This window comes from Capsella rubella, unplaced genomic scaffold (assembly GCF_000375325.1).
Source record: "Capsella rubella cultivar Monte Gargano unplaced genomic scaffold, Caprub1_0 scaffold_1, whole genome shotgun sequence".
NCBI classification, from domain to species: domain Eukaryota; kingdom Viridiplantae; phylum Streptophyta; class Magnoliopsida; order Brassicales; family Brassicaceae; genus Capsella; species Capsella rubella.
In genome coordinates, this window is record NW_006238923.1 from 3,775,586 (window position 1) to 3,797,023 (window position 21,438).

At 37.9% G+C, this 21,438-nt stretch overlaps 5 protein-coding genes and 1 non-coding gene across 7 annotated transcripts; 2 read left to right on the forward strand and 4 right to left on the reverse strand.

The window, feature by feature from the left end:
- Nucleotides 1-192: 192 nt before the first annotated feature.
- On the reverse strand, nucleotides 193-266 carry TRNAR-UCG. The gene has a single exon. It is a non-coding gene; the product is annotated as a tRNA-Arg (tRNA).
- Nucleotides 267-555: 289 nt separating this feature from the next.
- LOC17897390 (chaperone protein DnaJ) lies at nucleotides 556-2,449 on the reverse strand. Its single transcript, XM_006303492.2, has 3 exons — nucleotides 2,312-2,449; nucleotides 1,323-2,050; nucleotides 556-1,195 (listed from the first exon to the last, which is right to left on the reverse strand). Exons 1-3 carry the CDS (start codon nucleotides 2,447-2,449, stop codon nucleotides 745-747), a joined length of 1,317 nt encoding a protein of 438 aa, XP_006303554.1. The 3' UTR covers nucleotides 556-744.
- An 810-nt stretch (nucleotides 2,450-3,259) lies between these two features.
- LOC17900694 (probable receptor-like protein kinase At1g11050) lies at nucleotides 3,260-5,639 on the forward strand. Its single transcript, XM_006306940.2, has one exon. The coding sequence runs from the start codon at nucleotides 3,594-3,596 to the stop codon at nucleotides 5,472-5,474; it is 1,881 nt and encodes a 626-aa protein (XP_006307002.1). The 5' UTR covers nucleotides 3,260-3,593; the 3' UTR covers nucleotides 5,475-5,639.
- Nucleotides 5,640-6,218: 579 nt separating this feature from the next.
- LOC17900894 lies at nucleotides 6,219-11,540 on the forward strand. 2 transcript variants are annotated; one of them, XM_023789051.1, is made up of 13 exons: nucleotides 6,219-6,755; nucleotides 7,324-7,423; nucleotides 7,552-7,891; nucleotides 8,101-8,213; nucleotides 8,638-8,766; nucleotides 8,904-8,997; nucleotides 9,098-9,202; nucleotides 9,308-9,927; nucleotides 10,027-10,280; nucleotides 10,471-10,615; nucleotides 10,714-10,811; nucleotides 10,896-10,980; nucleotides 11,065-11,540. In XM_023789051.1, the coding sequence occupies exons 1-13, from the start codon at nucleotides 6,307-6,309 to the stop codon at nucleotides 11,146-11,148; spliced, it is 2,616 nt and encodes an 871-aa protein (XP_023644819.1). In that variant the 5' UTR covers nucleotides 6,219-6,306; the 3' UTR covers nucleotides 11,149-11,540. The 2 variants fall into 2 exon arrangements, with proteins under 2 accessions (XP_023644819.1, XP_006303148.1); XM_006303086.2 differs by having other exon boundaries at nucleotides 6,221-6,755; nucleotides 10,899-10,980.
- A 187-nt stretch (nucleotides 11,541-11,727) lies between these two features.
- Nucleotides 11,728-15,576, reverse strand: LOC17900637 (uncharacterized protein At4g04980). The gene is made up of 9 exons (XM_006306712.2): nucleotides 15,488-15,576; nucleotides 15,053-15,385; nucleotides 14,587-14,682; nucleotides 14,355-14,478; nucleotides 13,046-14,261; nucleotides 12,800-12,965; nucleotides 12,543-12,707; nucleotides 12,275-12,427; nucleotides 11,728-12,164 (listed from the first exon to the last, which is right to left on the reverse strand). Exons 1-9 carry the CDS (start codon nucleotides 15,512-15,514, stop codon nucleotides 11,949-11,951), a joined length of 2,496 nt encoding a protein of 831 aa, XP_006306774.1. The 5' UTR covers nucleotides 15,515-15,576; the 3' UTR covers nucleotides 11,728-11,948.
- Nucleotides 15,577-17,060: 1,484 nt separating this feature from the next.
- Nucleotides 17,061-20,264, reverse strand: LOC17900760 (serine carboxypeptidase-like 31). Its single transcript, XM_006303112.2, has 10 exons — nucleotides 19,950-20,264; nucleotides 19,452-19,559; nucleotides 19,236-19,331; nucleotides 18,962-19,054; nucleotides 18,737-18,828; nucleotides 18,334-18,630; nucleotides 18,092-18,225; nucleotides 17,892-17,987; nucleotides 17,568-17,673; nucleotides 17,061-17,463 (listed from the first exon to the last, which is right to left on the reverse strand). The coding sequence occupies exons 1-10, from the start codon at nucleotides 20,239-20,241 to the stop codon at nucleotides 17,317-17,319; spliced, it is 1,461 nt and encodes a 486-aa protein (XP_006303174.1). The 5' UTR covers nucleotides 20,242-20,264; the 3' UTR covers nucleotides 17,061-17,316.
- Nucleotides 20,265-21,438: the final 1,174 nt, after the last annotated feature.

A 21,438-nucleotide genomic window follows, 5' to 3' on the forward strand; every position in this document is an offset into this window, starting at 1 on the left:
TTCGTGAATCTTAAGTAGTAGCTAATGTTTTTATCTCACAAAAAGCTCTCATCAGGGAAAAGGGATAAGTATCCTTGTTCCCCTAAATTACAGTTTCTGAAAGCAATGAGATAAATAATGGAGAGCATGTCGTGAAGTGAAGCTTAAAATTCCCAGAAAACTCCAAAAACTAAACTATCTGGAAAAAAAACTCGACCACAGTGGGAGTCGAACCCACGACCTTCTGATCCGAAGTCAGACGCGCTAATCCACTGCGCTATGCGGTCTTTTTATAATTTCTTTACACATTAGTTATATATTATTTAAGTAGTCTTTTCAATCGAATCCAAAATAAAATACAATCGAGTTTATAAATCAATGTTCACTAGACGTTTTCCATGCCTTAAAGAAAAAATGATAAAGAACTAATCTAAATTTTTCTCTCTGGGATGCCAAAGTTGTTGCAAATATATACTTGTTGATCTTGAGTGAACTGACAATTTATACATTTAATGCGGCAAAACCTAGTTCTATATATGTAAGCCACGATGAAATATTGAAATGGCAAAACAAATGAACAATAAATCATGCATGTGCCTTCACAAAGGTGCATAAGAAGACAATTGTATCACTCACAGCAAGAATCACATGTAACAGCTCAATCTAAGAAAATATTGTAAGCCTAAATGTCAACGAATCAAACCTTCAACCCGTAGGAAACTTATATACAAAAGAAGATCACAAGTGAAAGGAATGATATAAGCCTTATGCCCAAGAACAATCTTTCAAAACATCATAGGCCATAGCCCGTTGTTCTTCACTCAACTTTTCCGGGAAATTCACAAGAAACGTTATTTTCAAATCCCCTCGCCTAGTTTCTTCTTTAGCATTTGGCATACCTTGACCTTTTATCGCCTTCTCGAATCCATGGAAGATAACTTCTCCTACGGATATGGACATCGACTCGCCCGTCAATAGCGGCACCGAGAGTTTACATCCAGTTAAAGCCTTTAGAAGAGGAATCTCAACCGCAATCTCTAAGTCGTCTCCACGTCTTTTGAACAAAGGATGTCTCTTTTCTTCAACCACGAATGTGATATCTTCCGGGAGATAGCCTGGTTTTTCGTTCCCTACTCCTTCGAATGTGATCTTTGTCCCTTTCTTCCATCCCGGTTTGATGTTCACTCTTAACATTTCTTCTTGTTGCTTTATCAACCTGTTCATTACAGAACATAGTGAATGATTTGTTGGTTATCAAGAAGCGAATGTGCATACAAATACAACCAGACTAGACTGAACCAAAAAAAAAAAAAAAGAGAGAGATTTGGAGCAAAGAAACAAACCCTTCATCGGTAATGATGTCTCTTTTGATCTTGATGTTCTTGACACCGCCATGGCAGAGTTCTTCCAACGTACACTCAAGCTTTTTTTCCACTGCCGGAGGTTTTTTCGGTGGTGTAGACTGTGAAAACACTATCGGCGTTGTGCTCCTCCGGCTTATACTCTTCCCTATTGACCCAGCCGCATCCCTCTCTTGTTGTCTCGTGCTCTTGCTCTTCGAATACGGCACAGACGTAGACGTCGCCGAGCTCTGAGAACCTCTCTCGTCTTTATCTCTCTTGCTTGCGCTCTTCGATATCGAAGACGGAGAAGATTGTTTCACGCCGTTGATTGGACTAGAGCTTGGAGGAGACGTTAGTCCCTGAACGGAACCAAATAAATCACCTAATGTTTGATCTTTCCCTCTAGGAGACGCCATCGGACTCGCGTTGTTCGATATGGGACGTGATTTCAAACCGTGGCTTCTCCCTCCGCCGTGGCTGCTGCCTTCGTCTCTACGGCTTGTGCTCCTGGAGAAAGCAGAGCGTCGGTTCGAAGAAGCGGAGGAGGAGAGGTAGGTTGGTCTAGCTTGCGGGGTGTGACTACGACGGCTACTGGAGTTTGATAGCAGAGAAGATCGCCGTTTGAAGACGGTGCTATCGTCCATGCTCTGTAACCGGAGACCTCTCCGAGCAGCAATCAGATCATCCTCCTCCGCAAATTTCTCCTCTAGATATCTCCGGTGGATTGCCTGTAAATTTTTTAACAAAACGGTTCATTCTTTACGTTCTTACGATTTGGATTGATTGATAACGAAACAGAGTTTCAAAATCTACGTAGCTCTCAAACAGAGAGGTTTTTTTGTTTCCCTCCTTAACAAGGAATAAGAAATCAGATATTTTGACGATTGATCAAGGTAACGAACAATTTGTATATATCTATGATATAGGAGAAGAATCTTGTTCGTCACAAATCTAATATTGAAATGAGAATGGCATGGAGAAAAACGTACGGAATCGGCGTCGGAGTGGGATTCGGATTTGCGGTGAGAAGAGAGAGGGTGCAGTTTTGTGACGAGGGACTTGTAGGCTTTGCATGCTGTCTTGGATATGCCGAAGAAATCTGTGGCCGGCGAACGAGGAGTCCCCATTGCATCCAGACGAAGTAGATGATGATGATGATGATCGTGGAATTTGGCGGAAAGAGAAAACAGAGAGAGATTAGGAAACTTTGTTGTCGTGTAAGAAATGAGAAATGAGAGATATGATTACCTACCAGACAGACGAAGAGCCGAGTTGTTTGGGAGGAGCTTTTATTAGGAAATTTCTGTTCCTTTTTTTCTTAAAATTATTTTAGATTTTTCTTTTTTATATGTTTGTTTGTTATTAAAATTTAATCTTTTTACTAGAACGGTATGATCAAATTTAACTCACCCCATACATGTAAGTTTCTTTTCGAAGGCATATTAACCATTATATAAATTAATTTAGAAGATATTTATTGACAAACTCAAAAGTAAAGTTGTACTATTTGTTTACTAATCAAAAGTGCCTTGATCATATTGACACAAAAATAGCTATTTCGATGTAGTGTATCCAACATGATCAGCTGTTTCGGATGTAGTGTTCCGTATGTTGCATATATTATTAAGTTATTTTCTCCATCATAGTGGTTCCCCATTTCCGATTACATGCTATAGATAAATAATAGCTCACCACGTCATAGGTGTGTCGACTCTTTTATATGATATCTCTCTCTCTCTAGTTGACCTTTTTCTTTTCTAATTTTTGTTCTTTGACCACCGTTTTAGACTTTCTGTCTTTCTGATTCAGTTTGTCATTTTGTGTAGTAAAGGATAAATGATAGATACAAATCTGCTTTTAGAAGTCTAATGCAAATTTCTATTGTTTTTATAATATTATCATTATGGCCTAACCTTATGGGGTTGCTTTTCGCATTTTCCCACATTTAACAAAAGAGTAAATTGAAACGTGGTCTCTAAAGAAAAAAATAAGTTTTATCGTATTGTCCATAGTGGTGGCAGTTGCAGGTGGGGACAAACAAACACTGATGAGAGCTTCCTATGTTGTTTCCCAAAAAGTCAACAGATCAAAGCAGCAGCCTCTTCGACTTCACCCAACCCCGAAAACGATCCATCTCTTTTTGTTCCCATCTCCTCAACTTTCATGGCCGCCAAAATCAAATCACTCACTTTCCAGTTTCCACCACCAAAATAACATCGGATTCTCCACAACCCATATCTCCGATTTCACCCAAAAATCCAACAACAAGTCATGGTGAGCCTCCTCTTTCTTCTTCTTCTTTCTATACTAGTACTCTTCTCAACCTGCGTTGTTGCTCAATCTCCATCACCGTCATCAACTTGTCCTTTAGATTTTTCCCATGTCCTGACAATCCCATGGAACACAACTGATTGTCGAAGCTACGACAAATCAGTTAACAGCAAGGCTAGTTGCTGTCAATCCGTCTTAACTCTAATTGGAATCCCTCTAGCTCATCGTCTCAAACAAACATCCAACTTCCGTCTCCCGAATCTCGCTACTTCTGTCTCTTGTATCAACAACCTCCAAACGAAGCTCGATGCCCTCTCTCTCTCTCCGAATCTCACCTCCGTCTGCTTCGATCCGAAACAATTCGTCATCACCAACGAGACCTGTGCCGGAATCCAAACTACGCGAGATTGGGTCTCTCGTCTCGGTCCCACGACGGCGCTTGACTCCGCCTGCAGCAGTGGTCTCACCGATCTCACTCGATGCGACGCTTGTGTGGCGGCTGGGTTTAGGGTTCAGAAGCAGCTGATTGATCTCGATGGTAATAGCTCTCACGGTCTCAACTGTTACCATTTCGCTGTTCTTTACGCTGCTGGTATCGTTAATAAGAAAGGACCTGAGGGTGATGATTCTTTGTCTTGTCTCTTCTCGTTGAGCTTGAGATCTCCCTTGAGCTCTAAGAAGAAGAGACACACGGTGGCTCTTGTTTTAGGCCTCACCGGATCTATTTTCGGAGCTCTGGTTATTGCCGGTTTTGTTTGTTTGTATTTCCGGTTTGGTAAAGCGGGAGAAGCTGGTTGGGAGGACCAAGAGTCTAAACCGAAATGGAGACCAAACACTGGCTCAATCTGGTTCAAAATCGAGGAACTAGAGAAGGCGACTAACAATTTTTCGCAGAAGAATTTCATCGGTCGAGGCGGGTTTGGTTTTGTTTACAAAGGGGTTTTACAGGATGGATCGGTTATCGCGGTTAAGAAGGTGATAGAATCTGAATTTCAAGGGGATGTAGAGTTTCGTAATGAGGTTGAGATCATTAGCAATTTGAAGCACAGGAATCTTGTTCCGCTTAGAGGTTGTAGTATGGTGGATGATGATAGTCAGAGTCAGAGATACCTTGTTTATGACTACATGTCTAATGGAAATCTCGATGATCATTTGTTTCCTCGGGGAGAGACTCAAAAGATGCCATTGAGCTGGCCTCAGAGAAAGAGCATCATTTTGGATGTAGCCAAAGGGTTGGCTTATTTGCATTACGGTGTGAAACCCGCGATTTACCATCGCGATATCAAAGGTACAAACATTTTGTTAGATGTCGATATGCGAGCGAGGGTAGCGGATTTCGGTTTAGCTAAACAGAGTAGAGAAGGGGAGTCTCATCTCACTACCAGAGTGGCGGGAACACACGGTTATTTGGCTCCCGAGTACGCGCTTTATGGTCAACTAACCGAAAAAAGCGATGTATATAGCTTCGGGGTTGTTATATTGGAGATAATGTGCGGAAGGAAAGCTCTCGACCTGTCTACTTCCGGATCGCCAAACACATTTCTGATTACGGATTGGGCTTGGTCGTTGGTAAAAGCCGGTAAAACAGAGGAAGCTCTTGAACAGTCTTTGTTGAGAGACGAGGGCTCAGGGATCTCTAATCCGAAAGGGATAATGGAGAGATTCTTGCAAGTTGGGATTTTGTGTGCTCATGTATTGGTTGCGTTAAGGCCAACAATATTAGATGCACTGAAAATGCTAGAAGGAGACATCGAGGTTCCCCCAATACCGGATCGACCAGTCCCGCTAGCGCATCCATCATACCGCTTGGACGGAAACGGTTTCACTATATCGCCTGCGCTTAGCGGGCTACAAATACATTCCGGAGATATGCTCCGATGAAAAACTAGGCTCATTGTGTGGATGTGTGGTGTAGATTTTGTTTTGTAAATACTTTGGGAATGCAAGGATCACATCTTTAGATTCAAAATCATGTAAACCAAATTTTCAACATCTTGTAGAATATTATAAGAAGAAAAGATATGAAATTCCGTTAAGAAGAAAAAAGTGTATTGTATAAATCAAATAAGAGGCGAAGGACGAGAGATGTGGGGAGGACTGTGGCTGGTGAAAGATTAATGTCGTTACTAGTTCAGAAGTTATCAAAGCACTCGGCATTTGGTGCAGTCGTAGCACCAGAATCCGCAGTGGTTCACGTTGGTTGTTATATTGCTCGCATTGCAACTTAATCAATTTTGTCATCATTTGTTTTCGGGAGTCTTCCCTTTCTCTCTTGTACAGTGGAAAATGACAATTGGTTTTTGATTAAAATTCTTTGTGAATCTTTGATGAAAGCGTATGTAGAGGTTGCGATATATTTATAGGTAGAAGAAACACTTAACATGCCATCTTTATCACTTTGAATGAATCTATATAATTTTAGAAGAATTCTCTGAATAGAAAATGTTTTTGTTTTTGTTTTTTTCTTCAGTGCTTCACGGTAGTTAATATTGTAACAGTGTGATAACAATAGTTAATTAAAAATTTAAAACATTTTATTAAAAAGGTTCACAAAACTAACGGCCAATCACGTTAGCAGCTCTCTTCTTCAGCAACACACAGATCTTACGAGCGCACTTTTATATTTTGTCTTTTATTCCCGGAATACCCCTTGTTTCGATTCCTCACCTAAAAATCTTCCCCAAATTTGTAAATTCAACGACTCATCTCGGCGATGATGGAGCGAACCTACGGCCGCCGTAAGCCCGGGATTCCGAGGACCCTATCCGACTCTCTGAACGACACCGTTTCGCAGACTGAGTATCTCTCTTCCTCTTCTTCGCCAGACATCGAACCTATTGATTACTCTCTTGTTCCTTTCGCCAGTCAAGAGTCTTCCTCTCTTTGGCATTCTTCCTCGAGGTCAAATTTCCAGGATAATTATCCACATAACGGAGGTGTACGGAGGGCGAAAAGAGTGAGGAACGGTGAGGCTTTTGCTTTCACTTCTACTTTGCTTGAGGCTCAGGAGTTTGGTGAGCTGATGGAGCATGAGGATGAGGTTAACTTTGCGCTTGATGGGTTGAGGAAAGGACAACAACTGAGGATCAGAAGAGCTAGCTTGTCATCTTTGCTCTCGATTTGCGCATCTCAACACCAGCGTCGCTCCTTGAGAGCTCAGGGGTATGCTTACCCCTCTTTTCTTAGCTTTTTCGATCTCCCCATTCTTTTCTGGGGCTTGATTTTGAGAAATGTTTGAGAAATTTTCCTAATTTTCCTAAATGGCATGTGGGTTTTGTGTAAAGATTTGTTTGAGTTCTGGGTTTTCATTCTATTTTTGGTCTGCTGGATTTAGGGCACGATTTTTATACAAATTCTTCGATGCCGAAAATGTCAGTTTTCTCTTTTCTGTAGTCTGGGTTTTGAAGTTGCGCTTCTTGTGAATCAGATTTGTGATGGATTTGGTCTTTATGATTGTCTGAAGAGGATTAGGGCATGTAAGTTTTGAGAACCTTGAGCATTTCGGGTTTGTAGTCGATTGGAGTGTAAATTTCTGAATAGGGATTGTATTATGATGCACATGAAGTAAGGTTTTAGGAATATGTATAACTCTCTCCCAAGAACTAGAGATTTTGTCTTTGTCCCATTAATTGATTCGTTGGTTGAGTCGATGAGAAGTCCTAAATGGATGCTGATTATAATGAACTCTCAGGAAGATATTACCTAATTTTGTGGAAGCTTATTGTTTCAGGATTTCCCAATCCATAATTGATGCGATTTTGGTTCTTAGCCTTGATGACATACCAAGCAATCTTGCCGCAGCCACCCTTTTCTTTGTGCTAACTGCTGATGTAAGTGCAGATGCTGCCACAAATATATTTTATTGTATAATCTTCTATTCATTGACATTTTTTTTCTTCTTCTTCACCATTTCCCATTCTCTGCTTTTAACTTTACCAGTTCATATTCATGAATTCAGGGTCAAGACGAGAACTTTATGGAGTCACCCAAGTGTATCAAGTTTCTGATAAAGTTGTTGAAACCTGTAGTTGTCACTAGCACCGAAGGGAAGCCACGCAATATAGGATTTAAGCTCTTGTCATTACTTAAAGATGTTGATGCAGTACGGGATCCAGCAAAAATAAATGATCCAAGCTCCAGTGATATACTTTCAAGAGTTCAAGAACTTCTTGTTAATTGCAAAGAAATGAGAATGAATGATGGCTGTAAAACTGAAACAACAAGGCCTGAGCTAAGTACGAAATGGGTAGCTTTGTTGGCCATGGAGAGGGCGTGTTTATCCAAAATTTCTTTTGATGGTATTTCAACTTTTTGTCTCTTTTGTTGGAAGTAATGACTAGCTACCTAATTCAGGATCATATTAGATATAGTTAGATTTATTTTGCGTAAAAGTTCCTGTCCTCTCCTGTGATTTATTTTGCTTCTCTAAATTCATCTAGCGTAGATGGTGATAATTTTATACTATTTTGTTTATTGTCAGTAATTTATTTCATTTCCCCTCATCCAGATACTTCTGGTTCTGTGAAAAAGACCGGAGGGAATTTCAAGGAGAAACTGCGAGAACTAGGAGGACTTGATGCAGTCCTTGAGGTTGTTATGGATTGTCACGCTATTTTGGAGGTGTGAGTCTGTATCTACTTTTTTTTTTTTTTTTCATCTGCATTAGTATCTTTTATAATAAGATAGAAATTGCAGTCTACTATAACTTGTATAAAGCATCTTAGGTTGTTAATTTTGTGATTGTTTAGGTATTTTCAGGGTCTATTCTTTGTTCAAATCCAATTTACTGCTGAAAAGTTATTTAAGTAAAGGTGCTTTCTTCGTGTATTGATAGAGAGATTACTTGTTGACCGTATTTGCAGTGGTGAATGACTTTGTTTAAACTCAGAATAAGCTTTTTGACAAATTTGCAATAATAGTACACTTGTATTGCTGGCAGGTTTCATGTATACTCTCCTTTGTCGTAATTGTATTCATTGCTAGCAGTTTGCAATTGCATTATGTTATATTTATTGAGAGAATCTAATACAGATTCTATATGCAGCGCTGGGTGGAATATGACGCACTTTCCGTCCAGGAAAAGAAAGATAATCTGCATAAACAGAGTTTAATGTTGCTTCTGAAATGTCTGAAAATCATGGAAAATGCTACGTTCCTCAGCACAGACAACCAGGTATCTTTTAGTGTATTGGTTTCTACATTCATGTCAATATTCTGTAGATTCAGACGTTAATCAACTGTTATCAAGTTGCAGTATATATAACTCAATGCCTGATATAATATAACTGTAATCCTAATTGTCTATTTCAGAATCATTTGCTTGAATTTAAGAAATGTTTCGGTTCTCATGAATCCCGAATATCTTTCACAGAGCTCACTTTAAGTGTCATTAAGATGCTTTCAGGTATGCTATTGATACCATGCTTGTTTTGAATTGTCACACATTATGACTTCCTCTCGTTATATCATCTCTTATCCTGATTGCTGGTTGGACTGATGTCCAGGTCTTCACCTACGTGGAGGTTTTCCAAGTCCTAATAGGAACAGTGTGAATCCTCACTATTCAAATGGTGGTAATTGTGATTCTATCTTGGGAGTGGATCGGAAAGGTAATTTATTCTTATAGCTACAAATGAGTCTGTCTCCTCTCACTCTCTCTATTCTCTCTTTGGTCTCTTTATATTTCGATGCTAAGCCGCTTCTATCTTTTGCAGTTACCAATGAGGTTGTGACAATCAGTTCAGATACATGCTCGACTGTTGGCTCTGTCTCCACGAGGAATGAGAGTGTATCCCAAAGAAGTCATTCCATAATCCATTTAGATTCCTCACCAACATCAATGTCGGGGTCTCAATCAAGTGTGTCTGGGAATGAGCCTACTATGTCAAAAACAAGAGTCGATTCCACCATATCTGGTTTATTTGCAGGGAGATTAGCATCATTGGGTAGTGGCATTGCCAGAAGTACTCTAAGGACTAGTCAAGCTGGAGAACCAAGCTGTAAAAAACCCGGAGGTTTTGCATTCCCCGAAGAAAGTGAAGATCCTTTTGCGTTTGATTTGGACGATTCTCAACCTTCCAAGTGGGCAGTGGTGTCCGTAAAGCAAAAGAAGTCTAGAGTGCAAAAGAAGAAAGGATGCTACAAACAAAGTAAAGAAGATAGTTTGTATCAGCTGTTCTCAAGCCAAGATGAATCATCAAACCATAGGTTGGATTCCCAAGAAGAATCAAGTGACAGAGACTGCAGTACATCGCTGCAACCATCATCTTGTACAAATGACATTGATGAAGAATGTCTATGTCTTTTATCTGATTGCCTTCTAACAGCCATAAAGGTAATTTTCTTACAGTCTTTTAACACCTGTTTACTGGTCTGTAGCGAAAACCTCTTAGCCGGAGTAGCAAAAACTTAGTTCATGATTATCTATCTGCAGGTTTTGATGAACTTAACAAATGATAATGCTGTTGGTTGTCGGCAAGTTGGTGGGTGCAGAGGGCTGGAAAGCATGGCTGAACTAATAGCCAGACATTTTCCGTCTTTCACCATATCTCCACTTTTCAATGAAATGGAAAAGACGGGATCATCCCATCAGAAGAAAGACTCACATCTTACAGATCAGGAGTTAGATTTTCTTGTTGCCATCTTGGGTTTACTGGTAAATTTGGTTGAGAAAGACGGAGTGAACAGGTTGGTGCAAACAATATCTCAGCTTCTACCAATACCCTTTTAGATTTTGTTGTGTTGTTCACATTCTTTTAACACCATCATGTGGTTGAGTCAATACAATTTAAGTAGTCGCATTCGTTTGTCTTGAACCCCCCTTAGTCACAGCAGAAATGGTATCTGTTTTCTAATCAAGTAACTGATATTTTTGTAGATCACGGCTTGCTTCAGCGAGTGTTCTTACAAAACCAGAAGGGTTGCAAGAGAGTGAGCAGAAAATGATTCCTTTACTATGTTCAATCTTTCTTACCAATCAAGGATCAGCAGAGGCCAAAGAAGAGACAACTACATTCACCTTAGTGAGTAGCAGCATCACTGTTGTTTACTCAAACTTCGAGATCCACAGAAATGGCTTTTAGTATTAAACCTGCTGTGTTTTTTTTTGTTTGGTATTCAGGATGATGAAGAAGCTGTTTTAGAAGGCGAAAAGGAAGCAGAAAAGATGATTGTGGAAGCTTACGCTGCTCTACTACTCGCTTTTCTTTCAACCGAAAGGTACTTTTTGTTTTCAATCTTAGTATATATGTCACATCCATTTAATCTTCTGCTAGAAGCTAAACATGCTCTTGGACTCACTAGCAGTAGAAGTATACGCAACTCCATCAAGGACTATCTCCCGAAACGCGATCTTGCGATTCTTGTACCGGTCTTGGAAAGATTTGTGGTATGTGCCTCTTTAACACCTTATGGCTACTCAATTTCAGGCTAGGAGAATCCGTTGAAGTGATTGTGTACTTTGTTTGTTCAGGCATTTCACATGACTCTGAACATGATCCCTCCAGAGACGCATAAAGCAGTGATGGAAGTGATTAAATCCTGCAAATTACCGTGAAAAGGGATTCTCAAAGGGAAAATCAATTCTTCATTCTCCATTTTCTTCTCTGTGTACAGCTTCTGCAAGAAAAAAAAACTTGGAATGCTTTGGGGTGATCACTAACTCTGTTGATCATGTTGATGTATGATATAAGGCTCCTATTAGTACGTTAGTTCTTCTTTTAGAGTTTTACTGTCTGTCCCGGCTTAGGGTTGGTTTTAGTTGTCTTTTACAGTTTTACTCTTATACTCCATTCTTTTGTAGTTTTCGTGACTAATCATATATACAAGTTTGCTCTACAACTTACGTTTTGATATTTCGCAGCATATCTTGAGTTTTGAGGTTTGTATCTATCTTTCTTGAAGAAGCTGTAAAAAAAAGAAGTTAAAAAGATTAATCTATTTTATGAATATTTTATTTAGTTCGATTTAGCTCTCTGTCTTTATTGAGATAAAACTCCTTTTTTCTGTTGCTTTTGATCACTTTTCTCATCTGGCCAGGGCTAGTCGTATTGCCACACGTAAGTTCATAGCTTTCCTACATCAGTCTGATACTGAGATCCGTTGTCCTCAATTATATAATTTGCCTGGATTCGAGTTCGGATGTTTTGGTAACCTTTATTGGCTCATCAAAAGCAGCAGCCACAGTGACAAGAATGATCAGATTACAACAGCTTTCTGGTAATTATGTTACAACATGTTATCCAAAACACTTATTCTCTTTGAATGCCTTCTAAAAGAGCTCAACACTTATGTAAAATTATGTGACATTTTCAGGCGAGACATTGTAAGAGGATGAGTGGTGAAGTCACGAGTCATTTAGTTTCCAAGAATCAGTTCAATCTCCTCACCCAACTCTCTTGTAAGCTTATCAGCACGATCGTCGTGCCCACCAGCAAATGTGTAGACTCTGAAGGCAAACTGAAATGCCCTCCACAGTGTTTTAGCCCATTTTGCAGTCTTGTTCTTTGTATTCCCCTTCTCCTCGCGTGTTTCGGCAGTCGTTTGCGCTGCAATCTTAGCTTCTCTCTTCTCCTGTGAGATCGAACCAAGAGGCTTTTAGTTAAATTGGTTTCAAAACAGTGATCAGATGTTCGAAATGTGTATTGCAAGTATGAAGGTTTTGATCTTATGGTTAGTCCTACCTTCAATGCCAGTTCCATGCAGCCAGAGGAGATATCAACCATCAATTCCTTAATCTGAACAAGAATATTGAAGTCAAAATGGATGTTATTGGTCTTGAACTTCTTTTCCTCTTCTGCTTTGATCTGGTCTAGAGTTTCAATCTCTTTTCTGATCTGTGTTTTAATTCAAAAAATCATTCTCTTCAGATCAGTTCAGCTACCTGGAAGAGGAAAGAACCAAAAAAAGGAAGGAGAAGAAACTAGCAAAAGCAGTATTCCTATGACTTGCCTTTGCAAAGTAACGTTCAGTCTTGTCGAAAAGTTGGTCCGCAGGAGACTCCATCTTCCAGTTCTTTAGTTCTTTGATTATACCCTGCAGCTTCGAGTACAATGCAGCAGCCATTCTTATCGCTTCGAGTTTACTATGTGGAAATCCTTCACATCTTGCTAGAACCTAACCAAGTTCAAATATTCTTGTGATCACAAAACCAGAATATGATGAAGATTTTTTTTGTGGCATGGATCACTTATGTTGTTGTCACTGACCTGTGATTCATCTTCTAGTTTCTCAAGAACCGATTCAACACGTTGGTGAAATTTCTGAAGCTCAGTAATGTCCTTATTCCGGAACTTGACAATCTCTGTCTTAAGCTCATTGATTGAATTCATATACATTCGAACATCCTCTTCTATCTTCTTAAAATAAGGAGACCTGTGTAGCCATAGAACATAAAGCAAGTATGAGTTTTTGACCAGTTTTGTTGTTTATAAGTGAAGTAAGATGAGAATTACCTTTTTGTTATCTCGGCAAGAGCATCAGCCATTCCTTGCTTTCCACTGGCTGGAGCGCTTCCAATCCCGCCTTTATTTTCTCCTGCAGCGCCACGAGATTTTACTTCTGGATTCTTCCCTTCTAATTTTGCCTTGAGGAATCTAAAGAGGGACCCTAAATGGGTTGATCTCTTCAGTTTACTAGTTGCTTTCTTGGCACCCAAACTTCCTCTTGCGCCTGGTGGAGGTGGTGGTGGAGCAGCAGGTCCTTTTCCGGCAGCCATTGGAAGTGGTGGTGGTGGAGCAGCAGGTCGTTTTCCGGCAGCCATTGGAAATGGTGGTGGTGGAGCAGCAGGTCCTTTTCCTGCAGCCATTGGAAGTGGTGGTGGTGGAGCAGCAGGTTCTTTTCCGGCAGCCATTGGAAGTGGTGGTGGTGGAGCAGCAGGTCCTTTTCCTGCAGCCATTGGAAGTGGTGGTGGTGGAGCAGCTCCTGGAGGGGGAAGAGACGGAGCAGCCAATCCTTTACCTGCAGCCATTGGAAGTGGCCGTGATGACAGTAGAGGTGAAAGAGACGGAGCAGTCACTCCTTTCCCCGTAGCAATTGGAAGTTCCGGTGGTGGCAGTAGTGGTGCTGCGATCCCGGGAGCTGGAGGAAGCTGAGCAGCATCCAGTCCTTTTTCAGAAGCCATTGGAAGTGGTGGTTGCACCAGGATTGCTGCATTACCTGTAGGTGGAGAAGGAGGCGGAGCCAAAGATTTCGGAACAGTTTTATATTTTATTGTAACATTTAAACAATTTTCATCATCATCAGTCTGATTCTTCACACTATCTTTTTCATCAAGAACAGTTTCGTTTTCTTTCTCCATCTTCTCTGCCTTCTCTGTTTCACTCTTCTTCCCTTTAACAGTCACATCAGCATCAGCATTCTTGCTCTGAGCTTCTTTCTGGCAAATATTTTGGATGGCGAGTCGCTTTACATCGATAGGGGTCAGCTTTACAAGCCCTTGCATTCTCACATTTCTGGGAAGATTTGAGACAGAGATTGCAAAGTCTTTAACTTTACTAGATGGTCTCAATACCGTTCTTGTTGTGATCGGTTGCTTTGCCAATGATTCTGGTCGACCACTCGATGGTTTACTCCGTGGACTAGCCTTTTTCTTCATTTCATCATCGCTGATCTCTAGCCTCTCGTTCATCCCCTTAATGAGTCCATCTAATGCACCTAACACCTTTTCCACTGTAACCAACAAGTTATAGAGATTGTGTTACAACAACCACTTATGCAAAGAGTAAAATATTAATCATAAGAGTTTGGAATGTTAGTTATTACCAAGTTGATCCGACAGATTCTTCCTGTTACTAGTGTTCCTATACTTGGATTTGATGATCCATTCATGGTCATCGATCCATGAATTTCCAATTGACTTCAATGCGTTGTAAAAGTTTTCAAGCAACTGTTTGCAAAGCACAAAAAAAAAAAAAATCGAAATTTGATCAGAGCTTAATTAACTTCACTCAAGTCTCATATAAGACAGTTTAGTTATCTATGAGATAAAAAAAACCTTATCGACTTCTGCACGTCTCATATCGTGGATTTGCGACTTCTGAACGATCTCAGGACAAAGCTTATGGATATCATTCATCGTACGCGTCACCATCTACCAATAATATCCAGAAAACAAACAACAACACAACAAAATCAATCATTCATAATATTATACAAAATCAAGCGGTGGTTTTTTCACCAAGGAATTGATTTTACCTATTGGACCACTGCTTATGAACTTGGGATAACCTTTTTATTTTTATTTTGTAATTGATACGACGAGGTATATAGTAGCTAGTTACAACTTCTTCGCATTATTTATTTCACAATGTGATTAGTTGTAATATATTTTTCACTTTGTTAAATGGAAAATTTCACAATTTCCACCTCAAAAAAATATAAGAGAGATTCTCATGAGTTTAGGTCAAAGATTCGATTGTCTGAAATAGGAAAAAAAAACGTAGGGAAGGGGGCAAACATACATTGGTGATAGAGAGGCAAGAGGTAAGAGGAGGGAGATCAATGATGCTTCTAAAACTGATTATCTTCTTCCGGAGCTCGACAGTGAGAATGAAATTTCCTGTCCATTTCCTTGATCCGCAGCTCGAACTCGAGACCTTTGTTGCTTCTCTAAGAGCATGATTCTTGATATCTTCAGCCGAGGAAGCAACAAGTCTTGAAGTTTTCTGGCTCACGAACGGAGAGCTAGACGACTTGGTCGATGGTGATGACGAAGAGACCAAACAAGGAGGTGTAACGTCATGTTTGGTCTTGCTGCTGCAACTCCTAAATAGTGATGTCTGCCCTTTAACAGGCTGTAACAAAGCTCATAACATATACAAAGCATATAAATAAAGAGAGAGAGAGGAAACAATTAGTGAAACGGATTAAAGAAAAAAGGGGATTGCGTTACTAACCTCAGCTTTACAGGTTTTCACACTCATGAGCGGAGAAAACGAGAGAAGAGATTGTTTGGTTGAGATAAAGACTTTGTAATAAATTACATAGAGAGTTAATTTTGAGTGTTGAGATAAAACGTGGTGATGCTTAATACACTTTTGAGAGTGTTTTACATTTAAAACGCTAACGCTCCTCCCAGCCAGATACATATATAAGATAATTGTTATCTTATCACTTATCAAATCGTGCCACGTTATATCTACGGATAGATTTTCTTTCCAGAAATTAGTCATCACTAGCAGAAAATGGAAATTTACCTTTTTTGCTTCTGAAGAATCCCTAAAAATAGAGGAATTGAGTATAGTTTTGATATTAAGTAAAGAAAAAAAGGAAATCTGCAAAAGGCAATTAAAATCCCAATTTTCTATAATTTGTTGAAATTCAAAGTTGATAATTATATTTTATTTTTTGACTTTGTTTTACTACGGCAGTGAGTTATAAGAGTAAGAGCATAAAACTTGGATAACCATGGAGCCTAATTTTTTTTGGAATTAAGCTAAATACTTTCTGTATATTTTCTTATTTTCTACTATATATGGTTTAAATGTATTAATTGTTTTGTTTGACTTGAAATCAAAGTGTTAATAACAAGATAACAAAGTGTAACGCTTTCTTTCTTTCTTTCTTTCTTTCACAATGTAACAAAGCTTCTAATAACTTTTTTTTTTTTTTTTTGTCAATATCTAACAAGTTGCTAATTAATCAATATTGGGAAATGATGACAACTTAACAAATGTAAAATAGTAATTTGGTGGCTCCAAATGGTTAAAAAATATCTCTAAGATAAGACATGGGATAAGGATGATAATAATGTTTTGATACAAAGTAAATATATAAGGATGAAGACATTTTATAAGAGATGGAATATATCTCATAGGTGCATGCATGTTCTATTCTCCATACCCAAAGAAGAGATACATAATGTATCAAATTTATGGCTTTAGGATTCGACCAACGGTGGCAATGACCTTAGTGATTTAAGTAATAAAAATCTGCGTTACCAATGAGATAATGATTTATATAGTCTCTTTGAGATGCCAAACTACACTCTTTGTTTTCCGAAACCGCATGTTCTTGTAAATAAAGTTTTGCATATTCATATATATATGCTGCCTTCCTTATTAACAAAGGGTAGTCCAAGAAACAGATCTTTGTCAAAATAGTTTATGTTCTTTTTCGAAATAAGCTACTTTTATATATGCGATGTTCTCGTTACTACATTTTGGTACCAAAAAACAAAGAATCAGTTATGAATTTCCCTCTTTTTCCAACCAATTTTTTGGTTTTGTTTTTGGTAAAATCTTATAAAGTTGTCATTTTTAAGAATAGAAAAATGCAATTAAACATGCGTTTTACTTTGTTTGGTTTTAAACGGTTCTAATTATCTTTAAGATTGAATATTTATTATAAAATACGTTAGTAGAAAATTTTAAAATGGATATTTTTTAAAAGTAAAAAAATGGCAATTCCATAAAATTTTAGCAAATGACACATTCTTTAAATTTGCCTTAAAAAAAATCCCAAAAACAAAAGTGCTTGGATCTATGATATTGCACCAAAAACTATTTATTTTTCATTTGAACATAATCTTAAAAGTGTTGAAAGGTTTCTTTTGATCATTATGATCATCATCTCATAGAATGTAACAAGTCACATACAACTTCTCTCTTACATGTTTTTCTCCCTATCCCGTGTCTGATAAGTTAACGAAACAAAACCCAAAATCTTTCAAAAATACTCATTAATTAGATTACTAAACCATCTTATTAGTCGTTGACTTGCTTATCTACCGCGACGGCGGAGGAGGGACTCCGCTGAGAAACGCCGAGAAAAAGGCGAGAGAGCTGCTTGGTTTGAAGCAAGGCACCGCATGTCCAGCTCCTCTAAACGTAGCAAACGTTAAACCTTCGTATTCTTGAAGCCATCCACTTACCTATTGTAGCATCATCAAGAAACTTAATTAACCGGTCTAATCATACAGTAGTCAAGTTAATAATTAATTTACATAACCAGTTAGGTAGATCCAATGATATATACCTGTTTCTCATGGTACCATGGCCTCCAAGCTGTCTTGATGGGTAATTCAAGTGCGCTTAAGCTATACCGAGTGGCAAGTACTGGTACTCTTCCGTCAGTGTCACCACTGAGCCATTACAAAAGTAAACCAAAAACCAACGGCTTAGAAAAGTTGTAGGATAACCAAAACTTATTTTATATTGTTACTAATTAATCAACCAAAGCAGAAGAAGCTAGAGTGTATAATGGTTATTTGGGTAGGAAGCAACCGTATAGTGTATAATCTCTCTTTTTTTTTATATAGTTTCAATGGTTTTGTGGATTTTTAAATTACTTGAAGTTTACCTATAAACCCATGTTCTTAATCCTCCGGCGATGAGTTTCTCGTAAATCGGCAAAACTGATGGCTTTGAACCAGTCCAATTATTAAAGATCTCCATGCTGATATCTCAGAAAACCAAAAAATATTTAGACAAGTTCTTCATATATTATAGAAAAAGAAACTATATGTACGTATAACACATAAAGAATATTGGGAAGAGTACTTGCAAATGCTCCAGTTCTTAAGATTAACTCCATCACTTGCATGAAGAGACTTCTGAACATCTGCTCTGTTGTAAAATACTCTCGCGTAATCATCTAAGCACGGATCATATCCACCCATGAGCCTCGGTGGCATCTAAGGCAATCCCAACCAAAAAGAAAAGAAAAAAAATATAAGTTTCAACGATCATTTTTTCCAATAATTATATATTATAAATATATGGGCTTTATGTTATACACGTACCCTCTTAGAGCTAATGCGAGAATTTGTTTTGAATTGGGATGAATCAAAGTAAGAAGATCTTGAAGAATCTCCTATGCAAACTGAGGTATAGATGCTATAGATGTCTATCTCATGGTACTGCTTGAGAACTTCCGCTACGGCCTCATTGCACTCATCGTTGCTCCAAGTGTTGTCGCTGCTGAAATTGCATGTCCTGGTTATGATCCTATGCGTCTCGTCCGATATCACTGCATGGCTCCATGCGTAATCCACCCAACCTCTCCAATCTTCTGCATCTGATGTCTCCGGATTCCCTAACTATATCCCAAAAAAAACAAAAAAGTGCATTAGGTCTTGTAAGCCGAATTTTTTATACTTAATCACAAGACATGCAACAATGGTCACACTTAAGACTTAAACGTACCAAAATACCCTTAAGATTGATGTGAAGCGATGAACCATTCTTATTGTTATTGTTATCGTACACAACCTCTGCTAGCTCGGGTACGTATTTTCCTGCAAACATATATACATTCAAAAAAGTGAAGAACAAATCGCTATGAAACAAGAAAAAGAGAAGGTGTGCAATAATATATCATTATATAGACAGATTAATATAAAAGAATCCAAATGATCTATGAGTTATTACCTGCATAGCTTTCACCGGCGATATAGAAGGTGTTGCCTTTGTGTTCAGGGAATTTCTCGAACCAGTTGCAAAGAAAGGTGTATGCGTCTCTTGCTGATATATAGAAAAAGATAATGAAGCATAATATAGTTTATGTTTGTAACGTACATACGTACTATGATTTTATATTCTTAACTTAGCTCGTCTAACTAAGGACAAAGACTACAGAGATATATGTATAATAATTAATGATGGACTTGTGAAAAAGATAAGAAAATAATAATAAAGGACCTACCTGTAAAGTCATCTCCAAGTTTTTGATAATCGCTACTTGTGTTTGAATACGAAAAGCCAACACCGACGGGAGATTCTAAAAACAGCATGTTGGCCTCTGCATCAGCAAATCAACCTTTTTACATCATTTTGATGTCCGATTTACATATATATATATATATATATAAATATTGTGATGCTAAGGAAAACTATATAATAAAACAAGAAAAAAGATTACCTTTATTCCATGCGTATGGATTAAAGTTAAGTCCGTGTCCGTTGGTGTCCACGAGAAAAGGACCAATTTCTTGTGTTGCCCCATATCCCACAGAAGAACAACCTGGACCTGTATATATATACATTTATTTTATACAGTATATGATTAAATTCTAGAATGTGTTCTCCCATGGAGACAACATCAAAAATATATCAAACTAACACTACAGATCTAGGTATTATTGTAAGAGCTTTAGTTAGTTGAAAGATAAACATGCCTGTTCGCTGTCGACAGAGAGACAAAACTAGCTAGCTTCTTTTATATTTGATGTTGGTATGGAGAAATTAGCAAAACGCATAAAAACATAAATCGTGATCTTGCAAATTATGTAACTGATATTAAAGAAATGTGTAGAATCTCATGTTATCAATATGATCAGAATGAAATGAGGGAGGACAATATAAAACAGTTGCTGATATATATGTATGCATGCATGAATATATATAAAGATAGGGTTACCTCCATTAAGCCAGAGGACTAGGGGTTTCTCTTTGGGGAGATCCATGGCCTCAAAGAACCAATAAAACATAGCTCTCCCGTTAGATTTATCGACAGGGACATAACCGGCATAATGTCTGAAACTCACATCAGGCTGTCCAGGCAAATCTGTAACTAAATCTTGCTCGCTGGCCAACAAGCTCCTTTTAGGGCTATCAAACCGGTGTTGTCTAGTGCATAAAACCACCGGGGATAACACTAAAAGGAACAAAGAAGTTAATAGATTAGATATGTTATTGGTGTGATAATCCATTTGAAGTATAAGTTGTGAAGAATATCAAGAATTGTAGTGAGATGATATGAAAAACCTACGACTTGGGTGTCTATTTATAAGCCAAAATCATGAGAGACTTTTGTTAAAAATTAATTAAAAATGAAAAGTAATATATAAGTGGATATGGAGGAATACTCATATGTGGCAATTGGTGGCTTTAATATTTGTTCAGTTGATATCGAATAATATAATTCCATCTTAAAAACTAAGATTGTATAGGGACAAATTCGAGAGAATTCGTATACTTGACTTATATATAGAGTGGATGAAGCACTTTCTTTTTCGATGGGTTTGAACCCCGTCATCACCAAAAGTAATATATATTAATTTATTCTATTAACCTAACGAAATTTTGGCACATATATAATTAAGATATATAACCCACAATAGCATAAACTCTGCTTAAATAGTGAGGAAATATATAAATAGGGAAACTGGAATATAATGCTTAAACTGTGTGCATAAATTAATGAATCAAGCTTTAGTACATTCAGAAGTCAATGTCGAGTATATTTAAAATTTTGCAAGATAATACCGAACCAGTTTAGGAGTGGTGAAGTATATTTCTTTTTTTGCATAAGTAATGAATCCGAATGTGACAAAGTGTTGACAACCGTTCGATTACTTCATTTTGTTCGAAACTCACTCATAGTTTATCTGATCAGATATTGTCAGCTCAATCGGTTTAAAATATATTGTTTTCGTGTATTACCAAAACAAAGGTTTGGTATAGCACTGATCTGTATAGCACAAGTACAAAACGAACGATAAATATTTTAAGTATTGTGGATTCAAATCAGTATTAACAGCTGCTAATTGTATGTCTAAAAAAATATATTTGAATTATGAATTACAAACTTTCGACTGATTTGTGTAAAAAGCTCAGTCGGGAATACTTGTTATGCACATGGTGTCTTCAATAATGTGTTTAGCCCACTAATACCAAAGTCAAATATGTATGTACTTAGTAGCTGTGTGGGTTTGTAATAATAGATCCACATTTATGTATAACTTAACAACCAACAGTGTACAATATATACCAATATTAATTTTATTATTTTACAATATTTAAAGGTAACAAAATTAGAAATTAATATCATGAAAATTAGTTTCACAATTCCATTTTGAAATTTTTTTAAAAAAAATCACTCTACAAGAAAAATTCATTTTGTTAGT